The following is a 22778-nucleotide window of genomic DNA, read 5'->3' on the forward strand; positions in this document are numbered from 1 at the left end:
CTGAGATTAAGAATTCCTCATATCAGTGAGGTCATAGGATACATGTCTTTCTCTGATTGACTTATTTCGCTCAGCATAACACCCTCCAGTACCATCCACGTCGTTGCAAATGGCAAGATCTCATTCCTTTTGATGGCTGCATAATATTCCATTGTATATATATACCACATCTTCTTTATCCATTCATCTGTCGATGGACATCTTGGCCCTTTCCACAGTTTGGCTATTGTACATTGCTGCTATAAACATCGGGGTGCATGTACCCGTTCGGATCCCTACATTTGTATCTTTCCCCCACCAACAGTTTAAACTCCAGCAGAAACATCTACTTGTTTTTCCCAGCAGATAGAATGCAGTTTCCTGTGGCTGTCACATCCCGTTCATCTTGCTAGCAATTTGCTTTCCTACTTCATCTATCTTCAAAACTTTACCTCAGCATCACTGCCCCAGTGAGGTCTTCAGAAAGGTCTCCATTTGTCTCCCATCAGGTGCTATTGTTTTTCTATTTTTCTATATCCCTGAATCCCTCCATAACTGGACTGTGGGATCCTTGAGGTCTAGATTCATACCCTTTGCCTCACTGCCCACGATACCCAAGAGATGTTCCATCAATGCTTTCCTGCACTTAACCAGGATCATTGGTCAAAGAATTCTGGCAGTCAATTGTCTATACTGTTCCTTTGTGTGGCTTATAAATCTTCCATTTCATCTGCAAATAGGAGCTCTCTTAGAATTCTACTGGTGGTCATCCAAACTTGGAAGACAAAGAATACTTACAAACTTGAAGTATAGCAGGGTTTGTCTATATTTAGGGCTTTTCCTTCAAGTGCTTTTATTAATGGAGAAGAAAAGGAAATATAAAAGTACGTCTAAAAGAACTGTGGCTATACGCAGAGATAAACCAAGAAAAACAGACTCCTACCACAAAAGGAACAGTATAAAGATAGTGGAAAACAACTCAGGTTGGTTTAACATCAACTCAATGAGGAGGGACTTTCTATTCACAGAAGCCCATCACGGTCTGCACACAACTCCAAGAAAGCCAGCCCAGCTCATCACCACAGAAGGAATATGCATGTCAGGAGACGGAGAGCAGCAAGCACCCATCCCCAAGTGATGACAGAGAAGCTGAGCAGGGCCAGGAGGGACACCTAGAGGGGAGGGTTTGGGTTTCATGTTGTACAACTGGATGCCAGTGGGGTTGACCAGACCTGCCACTTCACCTGCTGATCCGGTGAGCTCAGTGTAGGTAGTAATCATGGGCATAGCCTTTGCCCCTTGACTTTCTGCCAACCAGTCCACATCGCTGCACGTGAGAAACCATGGACTGGCGAAAAATGAGAGCTCCCTCTCCTGATGTCCAGGGCTGTGGAAGTAGGACCAGACCACTCAGGCAGCCTGTTGCTTGGATGACTCTCCCTGCCCTAATCTCTGCAACCAGCCCAGAGATAAAGAAGAACAGAGAGCAGGCAGTATGATTTCCTACATTTGGAGAAAGAGAATCTGAGGTCACACTGAAGTTAAATATTGAGATTAAGACAACCTAAAGTTAAATACTGAGATTAAGATAACTTTGTGCTGGTGGTCAGCCCAACCTTGTCAAAGGGAGACTGTGATTTCTTTCTTTTTTTTTTTTTAAAGATTTTATTTATTTATTTGACAGAGAAAGACACAGCGAGAGAGGGAACACAAGCAGGGGGAATGGCAGAGGGAGAAGCAGGCTTTCCGCCAAGCAGGGAGCCCGATGCGGGGCTCGATCCCAGGACGCTGGGATCATGACCTGAGCCGAAGGCAGACGCTTAACGACTGAGCCACCCAGGTGCCCCGAGACTGTGATTTCTAACATTACTGAATTCTCCCTCCAAGTAAGATAAAGCAGGTGACTCAATCATCATTTTAGACCCTCTCTTGACTAGGTACAAGGAAGAAACAATCTAGTAGATAATTGTGCATTCTTTTTTTTTGTAAGGGTCTTGGGAATATGAGCCAGGAAATGGGGGAAGATCTAACTATAAGGAAGTCAAAAATTAGGGGTGGGGGCTGGTGTGGCAAACGTTTTCTAGGTTCAAAGACCATGATGGTATATCAGCCCCCAGAGCTAACCAGGTATTCCTGTTTCCCCAGAACAGAGTAAACCCAGCAAATGGCCCAGGTCACTGTGGGGAAAGGTCTGTGGAATACTTACTATACATATGTAATTACACCAGAAGGTACTTCCGGAGGGAGTGTGGCATTCTGTTCAAAGGGTGGACTCAGACTGAGCTGCAGCTGGATCAGGAACTGTGGTTTTCTATTGTGGCAGCTGAGATGAGCCTTTTGTGTTATTTTACAAGCTGAGGAACATCCTAATCTGTCATGAATCTATCGCGACCCCCACCCCTCATCACTGCGCTGATCTCTTTAGCCATTCCTGTAAGTCAGTGCACCCCATTGCCACCTCAGCCTAACTGCATATTACAGTAATGACACCACTCGCTTCTGACCCTAGGTGCAACCACCTGGCCTCATTCGTTCTAGAATCGCATTATCCTATTGATATTAGGGAACTCAGTTCATAGCGTCATCTCCCATAGTTAGCCCCAACCTCCAGAGGGTAGCCACCACCAAGTTTCTTAAAGATATCAATGTTCCCTTGGGGACACCTGGGTGGCTCAGTTGGTTAAGTGTCTGCCTCTGGCTCAGGTCGTGATCCCAGGGTCCTGGGATCGAGTCCTGCATCGGGCTCCTTGCTCAGCAGGGAGCCTGCTTCTCCCTCTCCCTCTGCCTGCCGCTCCCACTGCTTGTGCATGTGCTCTCTCTCTCTCTGACAAATAAATAAAACCTTAAAAAAAAAAATGCCAGCGTTCCCATCATCTGTGCCTTCTTTACTGCCTTGTGAAGGGGTACCCTCAGGGCCCTCCAAAGGACCGTACTCTAAGTGGTACTCATGTCTACATAATAAATCCATTCCAACATGCCCATCGCTCTGAGCCCCCTCACCCCTTCCCTAAATACTGTGCCAAAGAAATTCTGGCTTCTCCACCCCATTACACCCCATTACTGTAGGCCAGTGGTTCTCAAACTTTAGTGGGCATCAGAATCACTGGGCAAACCTATTAAAACACACATTACTGGGGTCTACCCCAGAGTTTCCGATTCAGTAGAGAATTTGCATTTTCTCCAGGAGGCTGATTCTGTTATTTTGGGGAACCACACTTTGAAAAAAACAATGAACTGTAATCCACTGTCATGCACAAACTTCAAATAGCCATCCCAGAAAACCATTAGGACCAACTTCAAGCTCAAATATTTTGTAAGGCTTTAATGAAGTTTTAAAAAGCCAGCCCACTCTACAACCCCTATAATCATCATTGCCCCTATTATACTCAATAGCCATGGTCGCTACATATCACAGTGCCTCACTTTCTACCTGTGCTTCATCCCAAGTAAACCTAGGAGAAAACATTCATCATTATAATGCCGTGGTCTCCGCAAGATTATTTCTACCCCACTTACTGCTGGCGTAGAAGTTCTTATTCCCATCCAACTGGTGAACAGCACAGCTCCAAAATGCCAGCCAGGCATCTGCTTTCTGGGACCATTGCTGGTACCAAATCTTAAAGCAGGAAACAGAGCCTGAGGCAAGGGACTTTCGCGTTTTACTTCATGAGGGCATTTGATCTGGGGAGGTGGGAGTGAGTGTCAAAGGAAGGAAAACTGGGAAGGAGGAGGAGTGCATCCAGGAGCATCAGACTGGCCAGCACTTGTGCGTCTGGCTGCTTGCTCCTGCAGAACCGTCCCTGAGAGGCAGTGCGAGGGCCACACACCGGGAGGCAAAAGGAGGCAGAACTGACCCATTGGATCCCACCTCCTATAAGGAAAGGTTCATCTCAGGAGGAAAACCTGCAGTTCCAAGGAGCATCTGCTACTTGAGTGGGGATCTTGCAGCAGCACCAGAAGTAAAACCCTGGGGCATGAAGCACCAGACGCAGGCAGAAGACAGGATACTGACAGGTTACGTCTCTGTAAAATCCAGTGGGGCTCACACATACTGGTTACCAAAGTGACAACTAGAACAGGAGACAAAGAAGCCATATACGAAATATTTAATACAAATAGTGTACCAAACAAAATCCCTGCTCTCGAGAGCTTACTTTATATTGGCCAGGAAGGTGTGGAAAGACTTGACATTTCACAACTGAATTAATATATTTATAATGTGTAAGGTGGCAGTAAGTACTATATATATTAGAGAGGGTCCATCAATAAATGCTCACTATTATAGGAATTTTTAAAAAATATAATCCCTTCAAAAAGCATGTTTTTTAAGTTTTTATTTATTTATTTATTTATTTATTTATTTATTTATTTATTTATTTATTTGGTGGGGGGCAGACAGGCAGACTGTGCAGAGCCTGATGCAAGGCTCGATCCCATGACCCTGAGATCATGACCTGAGCTGAAATCAAGAGTCAGATGCTTAACTGACTGAGCCACACAGGGGCCCCCCTTTAGAAAGCATGTTTAAGAAATATTAGCTCAGGAGCACCTGGATGGCTCAGTCGGTTGAGCATCTGTCTTCAGCTCAGGTCGTGGTCCTAGAGTCCTGGGATCGAGTCCCGCTTAGGGCTCTCTGCTCAGTGGGGAACCTGCTTTTCCCTCTCCCGCTCCCCTGCTTGTTCTCTCTCTCTTTCTCTCTCTCTCTCTCTTGCTCTGTCAAAAAAAAGAAGAAGAAGAAGAAGAAGGGGCACCTGGGTGGCTCAGTCGTTAAGCGTCTGCCTTCGGCTCAGGTCATGATCCCAGGGTCCTGGGATCGAGCCCCGCATCTGGCTCCCTGCTCAGTGGGAAGCCTGCTTCTCCTTCTCCCACTCCCCCTGTTTGTGTTCCCTCTCTCACTGTGTCTCTCTCAAATAAATAAATAAAATCTTAAAGAAAAAAAGAAAGAAAGAAAGAAAGAAAGAAAGAAAGAAAGAAAGAAAGAAAGAAAGAAAGAAAAAAATATTATATGTTACCATCTGTTGCCACTAAAAGGCACACAACTAAGAAACCTGGGTTGCTCTCTTACATCTTAGGCAAGTCACCGAACTTCCCTGGATATCAGTTCTCTCATCTTTAAAATAGGTGTGGTAATACCCTCTCATTTTTTGACACCTTTATTGAGATATAATTATCATACAATAGACTTCAAATATTTAACATATACAATGTAATGAGTTGGTTTTTTTTTTAAAGATTTTATTTATTTATTTGACAGAGAGAGAGAGAACACAAGCAGGGGGAGCAGCAGAGGGAGAGGAAGAAGCAGGCTCACCAAGCAGGGAGCCCGATACAGGGCTCGATCCCAGGACCCTGGGATCATGACCTGAGCCGAAGGCAGACGCTTAACGACTGAGCCACCCAGGCACCTCTACAATGTAATGAGTTCTGACATACATATACACCCATAAAGCTATCACCAAGATCAGGGTAATAAACATACACCTTCCTCCCAAAGCCTTCCTCTCCCCCTTTTCCTCCTACCGTTTCCTACCCTCCCCATTCCCAGGCAGCTGGTAATCAGCTTTCTATAGATTACTATGCATTCTCAAAATTTCATATAAATGGAATCACACAGTATGTACTTGTGTGTGTGTGTGTCTGTGTGATTTCTTCTGCTCAGTGTAATTATTTTGAGCTCTATCATGTTGTAGTGTGTATCAATACTGTCAGGCTTCAGTAGTCTCTGTGTTCCATTTTAGATCATTTCTAGTGTTCAAGTTCACTGGTCTTTTCTTCTGCAATGTCCAATCTGTCCTTAATTCCATCAGTGAATTTTTCATCTCACACATTATAGTTTTTATCTTTAGTTCAGTTTCAATCCTTTTAATATTTTCTATGTCTCCGCTAAACTTTTTGTCCTTGACTGTGTTAGTTCTGAATTGGTTTCAGTTGATAAATTTTTCTTCTCATTTTGGTTCATATTTTCCAGCTTCTTTGTATATCTGGTAATTTTTTTATTTGATGCCAGACATTGCAATTACCTTTTGGGTGCTGGATATTTTGTATTCTTGTAAATATTCTTGAGATTTGTTTTAGGATCAATTAGGTTGCTTATAAATTGTTCGATCCTTTCACATCTTATCTTAAAGATTTGTTAAGTGGGACACAGCTATCTAGGACTAATTATTCTTACTACTGAGGAAAGATCTTTCTGAAATCTCTATCCAATACCCTATGCACTATGATATTTTCCATTCTGACCATTGGGAACAGGTATATTCCCCACTCTGTATGAGCACTGGGCACTACTAACTCTAATTCTTTTGACTGATTCTTTTCCTAGCCTTGGTTATTTTCCTTACATTCAGGCACTGATCAGTAATTGAGAGAGACACTCTGCAGATCTCGAGACTTCTTTCTCTGTGCAGCTCTCTCCTTGTTGGTACCATGTCCTATAAACTCTAGTTGCCTTGGTCTCTCTGGAATCTCAGCCTCCTTAACTCAGGGAGTCTGCTGGGCTCAGCCCGGGTACCCCTTCCCTATACCATGGTCGGCAAGCTGGGACAGTAATAGACTCATCTTGTTCACTTATCTTTCAGGGATCATTGTCCTCTGTTGCCTGATATCCATGTCTTAAAAACCATTCTTTCATGTATTTTGGCCATTTCTTTTTTTGGTTATTTCAGACAGCAGGGTAATTCTGGTCCCTGTTACTCCATCTTGGCCCAAAGTGGAAGTCCTTTGTAATCCTTCCAAAAATTAGCAATAATATATTTGAGGTTCATAGCCCAGTTCCTGGCCTCTTGTAAGCATTCACTAGTGGCCATAATTATTGTGGTGATGGTAGTAGAGAATGGTGGTGTTGAGAGCTATGGTGTTGATGTCCTCATTATGACTATTATAGTAAAGTTTCTTCAGAACTCAACAGCAGGTGAGTACATATGAGGTCATATTAGCAGCAAAAAAACAGATTTCTGTCCCACAAGAACTCTCCAGCATCTCTGGGTGGCTCCAGGGAATTCCAGGATTGTACTCACAAAGTTCTCCCAGTAACACTATTCCACCTCTATTCATCTTGGTCCTTCATCACTACTCCTCAGGGCATCGCAGACCCTGCATCTTCCCCATCGCTGCTCTGTTGAGCTCACAGTTTCATCTGCATCTCTGCTGAGCATCATGGTCTCCGTCACTGCCCCAGCAGGCACTGTGGGCTCATTCCTGCTCTTCTGGGACCAGATATTTCTGCTTTGTTGGATATAATCTCTCCCTCTTGCCTCCCTGGAAAGTACCACCAATACCCCCGAGACCTCATGGTGTCAAAGTGCCATAGTGGTCAGGTCCAAATTATGGGGAGGCCATTCTCCATTTGACACGTGGTTATAGAGAAAGTGAACTGCTTATGCTCCAATGTCTGCCAGATGGTTTAGAGCATCAGTCCCTTCAAAATTTACTCTCAGCCACCCTAATGTCCACACTCATTGTCTCTGCACCGTTCACTGTTACAATTCCACACATAACACAGTGACGAGTACATATTAATGCCTCAATAAAAGTGCTTTGGATGAATGGATGATTCCAGTGGCAACTGGGCTAGGAGAAAATATGAATACTCTGCCAACAACTAAGGCTTTTGTTCTGGATACATGAACTATGCCTGGCTCCTTCTCCCATCAGGGTGAGTTCACACAGGAGGCTCATCAGTCTCCATCACACACAGCTATCTGGCAGAAAAACCCCTCCAATTTGCCAGTCATGCCAAGGAACCTCAACTACACCATCAGGCAGTAGTCCAAGGAGTCACTGCTATCCTATTTCCCATCTTAAATAATGTCCAGCTATGTCATCCAACCAAGCCTGCCAGACAGTGTTAAACAATATGCAGCAGATGATAACTCCATAGTCCAAAGAACACAATGCTTGCAAAATAAAATGCCCCAAACTGGCCCATAAAATTTAACATTGTTTTCCTTCTCTTTCTTCCAAGTCCATCTCTTGTTGGTGCAGAAAAATCCAAATTGTAAAGAAATCAATTTCCTATCCACTGTTGCCATTGGTAAAATTCTAAAATATATGCGAAAACCTTCCTTCAACCACTTGCTTTCCTTTTGGCTCACCCAAGCCAGAGGGGTCACGCTCAGACAGAACCATCTCTGGGTTCCTTCTTCAGTAGCCGTAATCTGTTGCACTTTCCTCTGCAAGTGATGATACACTTCTTTCTTCACCTTCCCACCCAGTCTCCCTCATGGTCCATTTCCTCAAAAATCTAGGAGATCAATGTTGAGCTTCTTTTCATATGTCTGGTGGGAAAATGGGTTGAATAGGTGATGGGGATTAAGGAGGGCACTTGTGATGAGCACTGGGTGTTGTCTGGAAGTGCTGAATCACTAAATTCTACACCTGAAACTAATATTAAACTGTATGTTAACTGGAATTTAAATAAAAACTTGGAAAAAAAAATCTAGATTAACAGGGGATACATAAGAATACTACTTCACCAGTTCTGCCTCACAAAATGGTGAAAATACAAGAAAATCCCCATATTAGATGTGGTTACTGCCACAGCTCATAATTTAATCCCTAAAACTCTCATGCAATAGTATTTCTCAAGGAAGAGCGATAATGTCTCCAGGGAATAACGCATCTGTCACAACCTAGATTTATATTGTCATTACCACACTGCAGGGTCATGACAGAGGACAAACTCTGCTCATCACAATCCTGGAAGTGGCCTCTTGGAACAAAGTCAGTGGAAAGCATCCTGGCAGGCCATTGTTAGAGTGAACTGTTCCCTGAAGCTCTGGCCATGGTGAGGATGATGGTGTTTCCAGAGACCTCTTCCCTGGGCTCTCTATCTGGAATGCAAGCCCTGCTTGTCTTCTGCAGCCTACTAACATACATGGACACAGGAGATCTTTGACATCATTCTCATGGGCTTTGAGTCTTTGGCTCTCTTGATTCGTGCCTTCTGCTGCTAAACCTGCTCCCCGCATCCTGCAGTGCCAAGCAATGCAAGCTATATGGACTCTGCAGCCCAAGGACGGCTAACATATATAAATGGCCTGCAGTTTGTGTAGCTGGCTCACCTACTGATCAGAGGTCACTGCTAGTCGCTTTAGGCCTGTGTGTCATAGACCTTACTTGCACGGCAGGCCACAGCCTGAGCCCCTGAAGCCACAACGAAGCATGCAGTTTGATTGAGTTGAGGAACTGCTAGAAAGTTTCATCATGGGATCCATTACAGAGGTCTTCAGCCAGCAGTAGAAGAAATTGCCACTCATCTGCTGAGCTAACGCAGGAAACTGCGCTGGTGTCAAATGCAGCAGCACCCTCAGCAAGCCGGCCTTCCCGTGTGAAGTGTAGATCTCTGGGCAATGAGAAATGAGGATGGTGAACAGAGCCTTCATGCTCATTGGGTGATCCAACCAGTCCCACGCTTAGGGGAACTAGGGCGGGAGAGGCCTGCTAGGTCTTATGCCATGCAGTGAAAACTACTCCAGTCCTTACCATGGAAAATGATAGGACCTAGTGGCTTAACATCTGTCCTCTAGAATCCCGAGGACCTGTGTTTGAGTATCTGCACCACCGTTTCCTAGCTGTGGGACTTCAGAAATCTTCCTGTTAAACCCTCTAAGATTGTTCCCTCATCTGTAAAACTGGGATAATGGTGGAACCTACTTCCCAAACTGAGAAGTGTAGGTGATGATGCATTTAAAGCACTTGTCACAGGGCCTGGCTGGTGGTTTGTGTGCTTGGTAAATGGAAGCAGTTAGGTCGGACGAAGAGCGCGTATTAACATGGAGCTGGCATCAGACTCTAGCCACGCTGTCTGCTCGAGCCATCAAGACACACAGCCTCTCTGAAGCTCAGTGTCCCCATCCACACAGAGAAGAGAAGAGTAATTACTTCAGGGTGTTGTCGGGGGAGGAGATGAGATGTTTGTAAAGTGGCTGGTACTAAGTAGACACTCAATGAATGGAGCATAAAAATCCTGCTGAGCCCCTTCTAGCTGCTTCCCAGGACGGTGCCTGAAGACACAGGCTGTGTTAGAGATTCCGTGCTAGTGGCCTGCTCCTGACAGCCACACCTCTGCCTCTCTGTGCCTCTCTGTGCTTCAGTCTCTGGCCAGCTTCTCCTCTGGGGCTGAGTACCCTCCCTTAATCTTCAATCTTTCTTTTCCCTCCCTTGTCCTTCAAAAAAAACCTTTTTTCCCTTTTTCATTAACTTTATATTTTAGAATAGTTTTAGATTTACAGAAAAAGTTGCACAGATAGGACAGAGTTCTCGAACTCAGTTTCCATTATCCACTTCTTACATCAATAAGGTACACTTGTCACAACTAACAAACCAATAGTAATGCATGGTTTTTACCTAAAGACCATACTTGATTCAGACACCTTGAGTTTTCATCTCATGCCAGTTTTCTGTTCCAGGATATCATCCAGGATACAACCTTACATTTAGTTGCCACATCGCCTTAAGCTCCTCCAGACGGTGACAATTTCTCAGACTTTCATTGTTTTTGATGATCTTAAAACTTGAGATATTTCGTAGAATGCCCTTCAGTTTAGGTTCGACTGATAGTTTTCTCGTGGTAAGACTGGGGTTCTGGTTTTTGGGAAATGAAGATCTTTGCAGAAGTAAAGTGCCATTCTTGCGACATCAGATCAAGAGTACAAGCTATCAACATGACTGATCACTGCTGATACTGACCTTGACCCCCTGAGGTAGTGTCAGATTTCTCCACTGTTAAGTGACTCTTTGTTCCCTTTTTCCATACTATGTTCTTTGGAAGGAAGTCACTATGCACAGCCCACACTTAAGGAGTGGGGAGTTATGTTTCACCTCCTTGAATGTGGAGTCTCCACATGCATTATTTGGAATTCTTTTGCATAGAAGATTTATCTATTCTCCACCATTTATTTATTTACACAATCATTATTTATGTGAATATGGACTCATGGATATTTATATTTTGGGTTATCATCTAATATTTATTTCTTTTCTTGGTCAATTTGTTCCTGCTTTGGCCACTGGGAGCTCTTTCAGTCAGCTCCTGTGTCCCTCTGACATACCCCATCATTGTGTGTTTTTGAACACTTTCTTTCTTTCTGGCACTACATGATTCTCCAGGCTCATCCTGTGTATTCCCTGCCGCAGCCCTAGAATAAACCATTTCTCCAGAGCCCGGTTCCTTTGATCAGAGAATGGCATTAGCAACCAAGGTTAGACTCTGAGTATGCTCATTGCTCCTGAAGTGTCCTTGTGTCTTGGCCCTCTTCAGCTGATAGAATAAGGAAATATATGTGTGTACATAACACATTTACATATATGTATCTAAAAATATTTCTCTGTATATTCATTTGTATCTGTAGTAAAGCTAAACGAGATCATAGGTCAATGTCTTCTATTCTAACCCAGCACTACATGGGTCAGCTCCTCCCTTGTTTATGACCTACCCCTCCATCAGTGAGTGTATAGTGGCTTCAGAATTGCTAACCTATACCCCCATGGGAAACACCTTTGCCAGCTACAGTACTGTGTTTGTGCATGGTTCCTTCTGTTTTTAGCCTTGAATCCTTTGACTTTAGTCTTACATAGCGACTAAAGTCATTTCCAAAGTTACTGAGGTCAGCGTCTTTTCCCCTATACCCTTCCCTGGTAAGCACTGCAAATCTATTTCCTTAAGGCCCTGTCTTCTGTTGACTTTGTGGCTTTCTCTTCCTCAGGTGACACAGGAAGGCTGAAGGGACATTCCTTTCCCTCAACTGGGATAAGGTTCCAGTATTGTGCTCCAGCCAAGTCCTTTCTCACACAGAGTAGCTTTTGCTATGGAGAAGGTTTGGGCAGATTTCACAATGATTGCTCCTCCCCCCTGCCAGAGCCACAGGAGATCTTTCTACCATTCTCACTGTGAAAATGTGTTGGGGTTATTGGTGTGAAAGTCTATAAAAATGTGGAGGACCACCTAAAACGGTGGTCCATAGGGGCCTGTCACTGTCACACTAGCATACACTCAGCCCCCAGCAAACGACCGAAATTACCATTTAAAATGTTCCTACTAGTGTGTGACTCCAGTGGCTTCTTCTCTGATAAGAAAACCGTGGTTGCTTGCTCTCCTGTGGATGCTCCTGTCTCTCTAGATTTTAGACTGCTGGGGTTTGCCTTGCAACCACAGCCCTTGTGAGTCCAAGAAAAATTGATTTTCTGTTTGTCTAGCTGTTTCTTGTTCTATGAGGATGGGACTGATGACTTCCAAGCTCTTTAAATGTCAGGGATGAAACGGGAAATTCTCTCTCTTGTCATCAAGAGACTGCCTTTCCTCATCTGCTCACCTCACCAGTCTTCCAACCTGCAAGCCCTGCCCCATCCATCCTCTCTGTCAAACCTTATCAGGCCAGCCCACAGGACTTGTCCCTCCTCTCAACCCTTATTTCATGGTCTACTCATTGGACATTTACTCATGAGCTGGCATAGACCTCTTTCATGTCTTAAGCGATTATTTTTTTTTTAAAGATTTTATTTTTATTTATTTATTTGAGAGAGAGAGAATGAGAGACAGAGAGCACAAGAGGGAAGATGGCAGAGGGAGAAGCAGACCCCCTGCTGATCAGGGAGCCTGATGTGGGACTCGATCCCGGGACTCCAGGATCATGACCTGAGCCGAAGGCAGTCGCCCAACCAACTGAGCCACCCAGGCACCCTTAAGCGATTATTATTAACCTATTATTTTTTTTCCTATTATTTTTCTCACATATTTATATAACCTGAGTGTCCCCTGGGCCCACCCTTACTGATCCTGGCCAAGGTCACTTTAACACTATGGCCCTGATCTGCCAAATCGATGGCCCCCACTCATTAAATGTTAGGCTTCCTCAGTCCTCCCTCTTTCCTGTATCTCTGGAGAAGGCCCTGGTGGATGGGAAGGAGGTGTCTCATGCATGGTTCAGGCTGCTGTCTCCTCCTCTGTGGTCTCCCCTTTCTTAGCTCCCTGTTGCTCTGGCCAAGTTGCCTGCCACAGTCTACCCACCACCCACTTGGACACCCCTCCTTGATCTCCGAGCCACAAGCAGCTCTACCTTTGTTACCCCATTACTAGTCTTATGATTTCCTGGCCTCACACTTTTCCGCTAGAGGAAACGCATGCTCTTTTGGAGTTCCAAGCACTGCTTTTGAAGGCAGAGGGTACATGGCAAGGGGGAAAACCTGCTTTGGGCCCCCTAAGTCCAGTTTTTTTCTTTTTTTCCCCTCTCTAAAGAGACTTTTCTTATTAATTTAATATGCTTGCACGATAGATAAGAAGGAACCTACAAAGTATGCAGTCATTTGCCCATTTTTAAATATGCATATCCCTTCAATAATTCTGTGGTGTTGGACAAATATATTTTTCTCTCTCCCTCTCATGCTGAGAATCACATGACTGTAATTCTCTCATGCCTATTTTTTTTTTTCCTGTGAACCAAATTGGTCAACTGTAGTGTTGAATTTAGGAGGTAAAAATATACATACTCCAATTAAATGTCCATGCCAATCAAAAGATTTGTTTTTTTGGTGAACTCTTTTACATTAGCTTCATATGCTAAATGGAAACCCCCATAGGTTTCTTTGGAAACAATATCCACCTGACACTCAAATTAGGCACTGGAGCACCTTTTTTTTTTTTTTTCACACTGACCTATTTCACCTCCCTTGCCTTGTTAAAATTACTGATCACCAAGCCCCTTGGGTGTGTGTGTGTGTGTGTGTGTCCTAATTTTTAGTTTATGCAGGAGTCACATCACTTACAACATTATTTAATTCTGTGATGAGAGCACAGCACAGTTTTCAATTTTGATGCCCATTCCTCCCTTCCCACCTAGGACGTAGATGGGGATGGGGATACAGCATGACATATACCCAGACAATTTGCCCCCTGCCATACTCAGGCTCTGCTACTGGGTCCAATACCTGTGCTGCTCACTCCCTTAGCTCAGGGGGCTTGCTGTCCATACCTGGCATCCACTGGGGCCTGAACAAAGGTGTGCAGTTGTCTGAACCATAACGTGAACAAGATTCAAGTTCTGTGCTTTTGGGTAACCTGTAAATCAGAGGAGAGGACTTGATTATAGAAGAGTCCCCTAGCCCCAAGGGCTGGCATACCTGAACCTCAGCCCTGATCCTGCTGGGACTCCAATTTTTGTTTTTTTGTTTTGCTTTGTTTTGTTTTGTTTTTCAGTAAACTCTGAGCTTCTTTTTTTTTTTTTTAAGATTTTATTTACTTATTTGAGAGAGAGAGAATGAGAGAGAAAGAGAGCATGAGAGGGGGGAGGGTCAGAGGGAGAAGCAGACTCCCCGCTGAGCAGGGAGCCGGATGTGGGACTCGATCCCGGGACTCCAGGATCATGACCTGAGCCAAAGGCAGTCGCTCAACCAACTGAGCCACCCAGGCGCCCAACTCTGAGCTTCTTGACACAAGGACTGAATCTCTTTTCCCTCTAGGTCCTCACTATCTAGCACAGGCCTGGCACCCACACAATGTGTTACTTAAATTGATTTCATTGTATTTATGCCAACTTCATTTGATTATATGGCATGATAAAATACAACTTTATTATGCACTCCCCATACCCCCATCAAAGAATTAGGGAGAAACAAATTTGAACCCTAAGCTGTTTCTTGTCAAGTTAATGCAGAATTCTTTGTGACATAATCCAGGTAAGGAAGGGGCAGACATTATTAGCATAAGAAGGTCATGGTATTAGTTGGCAAGAAGTAGAATCAAATTTGGGCTAATATGCAGAATATGAATTTCTTTTATAGACCCAAGAAGGTCAGGGAGAGGTTTCAGAAAGAAATGAATCCTCACACCGGCAGCATCCATTTTGTCTTTGTTATAGAAGTGGAGGGTACAAGAAGGAACTAGTTCTAGCCCATAGTTCCAGTACTTACCACCACCAGCCCCAATCTCCCTACCAGGGAAACAGCTATCCTAACACTGAGCCCACTCCACCCCTACTGCATCACCTAATTTGGGTGACTGTAGAAAGGATCAGGGTGGGGAGGGGGGTGCTAGAGGAGTATGGTTGAACCTTGGGGCAAACAGGAAGGGAGTGAGAACCCAAAAGAAGAGTAAGAGAAAGAGCAGAAGAAATCAAGGAAGAGAGGGGCAAAGAGTGAGGTCACAAAAGCTACCCACACACAGGACCCTGACCCCATCCTCACCTCCCCAGGAGGCTCAGGTGACTTTGGAGACAGTCAAGATATCATAGGCACCTGGGCTGCCTAGAATTTGTCATTGTGAGTCTCAAATGCTCACCCATAATGATATTAAAGATGTACTTTTCTGCTGAAAAAAGTGAATGCTGTATTTCTGAGGCAAGTAGACTTAATAAGCCAAGAGTAAAGAAATATATGAGTTAAGAGTCTAAATGTACACATTGAATGACCTCCAATCAGAAATGAGATGGCTGGCTGAATCCTTAGCTCTAATTGAACGGGACCAAAAAAGCTTAGAAAAGACCTAGTAAAGCTGCCTTTGAAAAAAAGCATCAAACAACAACCAATCAAAGTTCTAGGAAGATTTTTTTTAAGGAGTTCACAACAGAGATAAAAAGAATTTAAGGATGATCTTAAGCAAACATGAGCTATAATGAGGAACAGTCTAAGTCAGAAAATGAGGGAGGTGGGAGGCCGGCCAGCTGGGAGGAGTGATTACAACTTACAGATGAGACCCAAAACAGTGGGATGGGGCATCTGAGGGCTCAGTCAGCTAAGGTGGAGCAGGAAATTCAGTCCAAACCAGACAAAATTAAAGGTCTGTCCATGTGTGTGATGTTCCCACATGCAAAGGGGTTGCACCTGTTGAAGAAATGACGTAGACGGGGCCCTAAGGTGCTTGTGTTAAAATGTAGATAGAGTTGGGGCTTTGACAGTCTATTATCTTGGAGAGGTCAGGAACAGGGAGCCTGGTTCTTGCCCCTGTTCTGCTATGAACTTGGGAGGTCATATGGCACAGGAGGCCGCTCTTGTGAAAGTCAACCCAGGTTACCATATTGCCGGACCCCATGGACATTTGAAGTCTTCATCTTACTTGGCTTTTCAGCAATATTTGACATTCCTGACGCTCCCTCCTTCTTGAAACAAACTCTTCCCTCTAACTCCATAGCACAACACACTTCTGGTTAACCTTCTACCTCTCTCGCAGCTGCTTCTCAATCTCCTTTGCCAATTCCTCCTCTTCTATCCTCAGAGCCTGGCTCTATTCCCCACTTTCTCTTTGCCCTATCCTACTCTCTCTGAGGATCTTGTACATCCCCTGACTTTACACACCATCTGAAATCAACCCAGATCTCTCCTTAGAGCTCCAGACTCATAAATTCAACCTCATGCTTGACATCTGTACTCAGAAATCTCTCAAGAATTTCAAAATCCCTGGGGTGCCTGGATGGCTCAGTCGTTAAGCGTCTGCCTTTAGCTCAGGTCATGATCCCAGGGTCTTGGGATCCAGCCCCGCATCAGGCTCCCTCCTCAGCGGGAAGCCTGCTTCTCCCTCTCCCACTCCCCCTGCTGTGTTCCCTCTCTTGCTGTGTCTCTCCCTGTCAAATAAATAAATAAAATCTTTTTTAAAAAAAAAAGAATTTCAAATTCCCCATGCCCAACACTGAACTCTAAATTTCCATCCCCAAAACCATTCCTCCCATAGTAGTCTCTAAATTGTTGTTCAAGCTAAAATCCTGTGTTCCTCCTTCCGCACCATCCACACCCTGCCCCACCAATTCGTACGCAAGTCCTATTGACGCCAACTCCAAAACCCACCTCCATCCCACCCACTTATCTCCATCTCTACAGCCACCTCTCCACCCCTGGCCTGGGCTACGGACCTACCTTCCTGACTGGTTCCTAGCTTCCCCTCTGACCCCCATCAGGCAATTCTCTATACAGTTATGTAAAACTTTTAAATGGCTTCCCATTGTTCTGAGAACACATTCTTAATTTTTTTATGGCCCAAAGATCTGCATTACCTACATCCACCCGCTTCTTCACATAATACTCCATCCTACTCATTAGGTTTCAGTTCCTTGAACTTAACAAAGTCTTTCCCTTATTAAGGCCTTTGCAGGTCACTCCCTCTTTTGGAATATCCTTCCTATATCTCTTAGCGAGATGAGCTCCTTCCCATCCTTCACTTTCTGCTCCAAGGCTCCAATCTAAATTGACCTTTCTCATCATCCCCTCTCACAGTTGCCTGTTCTTTCCCTTCTCAGCATTTACCACAATTCTTAATTATGAAGGTGGCAACTGACTCTTCTGTATCCACACTGGATCAGGACCACTGCTGTGTTTACCACTCTATAATGGTACATATACATGGTATATTTGTCATTAAATATATCATACTTGTCATAGTAAGTATATCATAGTAGGTGATCAAATTGAATGATAGAATCAATCAACAGTCATTAGACTGGCCTTTGAAGGGAAACACAGGACCCAGGGCTAAGGATGAATGGGATAGCCCTCCGGACAAAAGAGCTGGGCAAGGCAGCTACAGAGCAATGAGAGATGAGATTACTCAACAAGGAATTCCAAAGTGACAGGAAGCTGTGGGACAGTCAAGACCACAGCATAGTTGTCAGCCAGAAAGTAGGCACAAGAGAGGGCTAGAAGGGTAGGAAAGATTCATCAGAAAGGCAAGAACCCAGGCCTCTCTACAGGGATGGGGTGGTGCCTGAGTAGAGAGCAATAGCAGAACACTGTCACTCCTGCCCTACGCTCACGCCCAGTGTGAAATCAAGCCTTGGGAGGGAACCTGGGTTCAGAGAAACTTCCAGATAATGGTGAGGGTCTTCCTTTCTGGGAGTGGGCCAAGTGATGGGGAAGTAGAGATACAGAGGCACAGATCCTGAGCTCATCTTCTGGTACATTCTGCTCAACTTGCCCCTGGGGAGCTGGATAGCTCCTTCCTTGCCTCTGCCTTCCACTGGTGGCCGACCGTCCTCGGCATTCCTTGGCTTGCAGCTGCAGCACTTCACTCTCTGCCTCTGTCATCACGTGGCCTTCTCCCCTCATGTGTTGGTGCCTCTACGTCTCTGCTTCTAAGGACACCAGTCACCTTAATGGAGGATGATGTCATCTTAACATTATATCTGCAACGAGTCTATTTCCCAAAGGGTCACATTCTGAGGTACTGAGGTTAGGACTTCAACATACCTTTCTGGAGGACACAAGTCAACCTGCAAGGATGCATGTGGGAAGGGCATTGTGTCCCTGAGGACTATAGGGGAGACACAGGTGTCCAAATCCAGGAAACATATACATGAACCCCCACCACAGCCCGGGAGGAGTGGAGGAGGGGGGAAATGAGGAAGAGTGTTTTAGTGGGGACTGTGGAGAGAGAACCAATGAGGAAAGAAGGGCAAGGGACAGATGTGGAGAGGCTAGATGAGAACACCCACCTGCAAACTCCCCCTCAATCTCTGGCCAAGCACAGCACAGAAGTGACCATGTTAGCAGGACATAAGAAAAGCACAAAGAGGCTCGGGCTTCCTGTGACAAAGTGAAGGTGACCATGGGCCCCATCCCTGGCTTCTTTCCTTCACAGCTGCCTCCTTCCCTTCTTTCACAGCTCTGGCTGCTGCAGCTTGACTCTCATAATGGGGAAGTTAATGAGACCTTCAGTAAATGGATCCCAGATTCTCTCTCCACCCCAAGTAATTATAAAGCTCAGCAATTTTTTTCCCCTAACTTGCTGCTGATTTTCTAATTACTCTTGCTCCAAATAGGACAGTTAGCATTAAAATGAAACCACGCTGAGGTTGTGGGTTCACTCACATCTGCTTGGCTTATTTCCTTAATTTGACAGCATGGTTTTATGGACAGAGAGCAGCAGGTGATCCCCACATTTTATAATGTGAGGCTTGTGCCCCAAAAACCTGGGAAACCGTCAATAGGCATCAAGGTAAAACTCTCCTGTAGGAAAAATTCATCAAGACATACCTACCAGATGGAGTTTAATGAGTCTTAGAATACAGCAACCTCCTCTCTGGAAGGGTACCAGAGAGGGCGTTTTCCTTCACTTCTTCCCAGTGAAGGAAGTAGCATGGCCCCAGCAACTTGAAATGAATTTCTGAACATGAAGGAGATTCCTTTCGCAAAAGAGCAGAAGTACAGAAAGAGGGAAGAAGGGGTAGGGGGGACTGGGACTGGGAGAGGAAAAGAAGGCTCGGGTATAAAGAACAAGTAGGCAGTATCAACTAAGCAGAAATGGTTAGAAAATACTCGGGTCGGTGCAAAAAAAAAAAAAAGTTGGCATCTCTGCAGGGGCATGTCTGGAGAAGTCTTGCCAAGAAGGTCCCACCTTTAAGCCAAACTGCCCTGAAGTTACATTAGGCTGATTAATAGGTGCTGTCCTGTTGCAAAATTCTGTGGTCTCAACTGGGGAAGCAAGAGAAACTTTCCAAGGAGATGTGATTAAAGAGACCAGAGACATTTAATCGAGAAGGAATCCTCGCTGTAAAGCCCTCTGTCCATATATCTAATGTAAAAACACCCTGTGGCGAGTCAATCTCATTTCCTCTTGCCTTCATCTTAGTGCCAGCTGTGGAGGAGGCACTGCTCCCCTGGACGCTGAGCCGATGCTTGCAGGCACCTTGTGTCCCTCTTTCTGTCTTCTCACATTCTCAATTGTCCCCCACCAACACCTCAAGAGACGGTTAGGAAACAAGAAGCAAGAAGTCTTGGGATTCCTATACTACAGAGAGGATGACTTACGTCCTCTTCCCTACCCTGTAGCCATGCGTGCTTGATTCCTTTTCCCTCCCTGTTCTCTCCACATTCTGCTCCTTGTTTGGAGATAAAATGAGTATTTGGACTCAGGATTCTATAAGTGAAGAGAGTGAATGTGGACATGAGACTCTGATAGACCTGGGTTCAAATCGTGACAATACCATCAACGAGCGTGTATCCTTAGTGAAGTTCATTCCTCTCAGTCTCTCAGCCTCACCTTCCTGCCCTGTAAGCTGGAACCAGCAGCCTTCATCTTCAGTTTTACTGGGAGAACCCAACATGTAATTAGTTTCCAGTAAACATCATTAACTCGATAAGAACTTCTTCAGAATCTTGGCTGGGAAAGGACATTGGGTAATATGGTTGCCATCCCCGCAATGGGTGGGGCTCTGTGTTCGTGCAATGGCATCTTCACCGGTACCCTGGAATCATCTGTTTCTTTCTTCTCCACATCCCTCTCAGTTCTCAAAGGCAGTGCAGGGCTGAGCTGGTGTGGCCCGAGGGCTCAGTTCATCTTGCTTCCATACCATCTGGCCTATGACCCACCATTAGTCCTTTTATGTCTCCTGTCTAAAGAAATGTCTTGTGTTTTGCCTACGGAAGATGGTTCCCTAATGAAAGTCAAATAACAATAAAACTTAAGTGTTTTCATCAGACACTTGAGCAGGCATCTGTCCTCCCAGCAGTAAAATATGCTAGGATTTTGGAAACAGCTAAGAAATTTGACACTGGGTTTCACCCACTTAGAGGAGAACTGTGATCATTTCAGCCACTGACTCAGAAGAAAAGTCTTCATGAGGCTACAACCAAGCTGCAGTGGCTCCTGACATGAGCCTTCCCCGTGGATGAAGAAAGAAGAATGTGCCGGGGGAAGAAAGGATGGGAAGCCCCTGGAGCCCACCACGCTTAGCCGGGTAGAGTAGGGCAGGCTCCTGGGCGGCCACAGCCTTCTTGCTGCCTCTGCTGCAGTCCTAGCCCCAGGATCTGCGGACACTGGGCTCATGGGCACCACCTGCCCCAGAGCAGCATGCATTTGGCAGTCCTGGTCTGCCCTGAGCACCAGAGGGTGTGCTTACTGGGCAAGAGGGGCTTAAAGTCACAAAGAGAAAAAGAACTGCTCAGATAGCAGCTCTATCATATAAGTTCAGATGATCAGGAACAGATGAATCATACCCAAAGTCCCTGAAAAAACAGGCAAATGAGATAATGAAGCTGTCCTCCAGTTTCTATGGACTTGGAAAATGGAAGGCACTATGGTTAGATCTGGAACCTGACTGTCCTAGGTTCAAATCATGGTACAGCCACTGGTCAACTGTGTGGTTTGAGGAAAGTCATTTCAGCACGTTGAGTCTCATTTCCTAGAATAAAAAGTTAGATGTAGGGGTAGAGATAGGCGAAGAGGGGGACGCAGTATTTTTCTTTCAGAGCTGATGGAGGGAGTAAAGTAAAGAAACCAGCTACAATGTAGCAGGTGCTCAATAAACAACCACCGGAAAGCAATACCCAGAGCCTATGGAACTGCAAGGTCCCCATTCTCTAAGGAAGAAGAAACAGAGCCTGATCATCCCTAGTGAGAATGACCAAGGCAGAGGTCACTCGCAGCTCCCCAGGCACACCAAAATTGGGCAAAGTTCAACAGACAACGTGCTCAATGTACATTGTTTCCTTCAAGAACTCTGAAAAAGACTCTTGTAAAAATGGAGAACTGAAGCTTGGGTAATAGCAGCCAGGTGAAATCATCCCCAAGACAGATCCATTTCATCTGCAGGAAGGCCTCCCTGGATGCCGCCAGGAGGATCTTTGGTGTGTTTGGTATCACTTCGGTACCAGAGGATTCCTATGAAGCAGGAGTAGGCACATGGACCACATTTGTGGATGATACAAAGCTAAGAGGGCTTTATGATAACTGGATTATAGAATTAAGATTCAAAAGTATCTCCCTTAAATTATGAACTCAAAGAAACAAGTGGAAATATAATCGTCCAATTGCTCCCCTGGGCTCACGCCGGTAGCAGGGGGTGAGGCCCTCCTGTTAAGGGCAGTGACATCCCTGGTTTAAGCGGGAGATAAAAACAGGAAGTATGAAGGGAGGAGAAAGAAGACTACTCCAAATGCAAACGCTCCCGCCCACCTGTAGAAGCCAGAGGCCACATTACAGTGGCCAGCCGCGGTGGTTTGCAGGGTGGATGGCTTCGGATGTGTAGGCAGCTCCCTTGCCTTCCTCTGGTGATTTAAAAGCCTACCCAGCCCTCTGCATTTTGCCTCAAGAGCACAATCTACTGTCTGTTCAGAAGCAGGCGACCACCTCAGCAAACTGAAGCTAACTCTGGGGCTCGACCGAGCCAAAGACAAGGTCAGTTGGAGCCCCAGCCTCACATTCAAGCTGCCTTCTTCGTGGGAAGGGTTTTACATTTACTCTCTTCCGTGATCCATTTACTCCATTTCTGCTGGCAGGAGGAAATGAAGCACACGTTGTGAGCCTCCAGCACAGGAATCCCCCCAGTGGTTTCTTCCCAGGCAGTGTATTTGTGCCCATCAGAGCCACTTCTCAGGCTTAATCTTCTCCCTTTGGAAACCGCATTGGCAAAATAGTTAATGCACATCAATTCTATTTTGCTTCGTTCTCTACTTTCTGTTACTTTAAATACTAGAATTTATTAGATGCTGCTAAATCTTAAACTGACTGGGCCTTTTTCTGGCCAAATATCTGATACACAATAAAATGGAATTGGACACATTTAAAGTTAATGGCTTCTCACTTCCTTCCTAACAATGTCGAGGCACCAGCGAGCAAAGCGACCTCCCCACTGCCTTGATAACCTTCCATTTGTGGGGAAGGTTTGTGCTGCTACACAACCTCTCCCCTCCCAGGACTGGCTCCACGTGAGAACAGAAGGAATTAGGGAACTGTGCAGGGCATTTTTATGACATCATGAGGTAGGCTCCAGGCAGGGATAGATTTAAAAATGTTCACCCCTTGTGGTTTTTGACCCCAAACCAGAACAGCAAGGGTGATCTTTATAGGTTACCTGGGGAGTATTTGAGAATAACTTTATTTC

The 22778-nt window shown here is 45.1% G+C and overlaps 1 protein-coding gene across 1 annotated transcript in view; it reads right to left on the reverse strand.

The window, feature by feature from the left end:
• Positions 1–22778, reverse strand: part of LOC115943091 (uncharacterized) — a 156768-nt gene that overhangs the window by 23240 nt on the left and 110750 nt on the right. The window contains exon 3 of the mRNA XM_081803703.1: positions 13947–14032. Coding sequence (XP_081659829.1) covers positions 13947–14032 — 86 coding nt within the window. The remainder of the gene's footprint in view (positions 1–13946; positions 14033–22778) is intronic.

The sequence above is a fragment of the Leptonychotes weddellii genome, chromosome 1 (genome assembly GCF_054177405.1).
Source record: "Leptonychotes weddellii isolate Sample4059 chromosome 1, ASM5417740v2, whole genome shotgun sequence".
Lineage (NCBI taxonomy): Eukaryota > Metazoa > Chordata > Mammalia > Carnivora > Phocidae > Leptonychotes > Leptonychotes weddellii.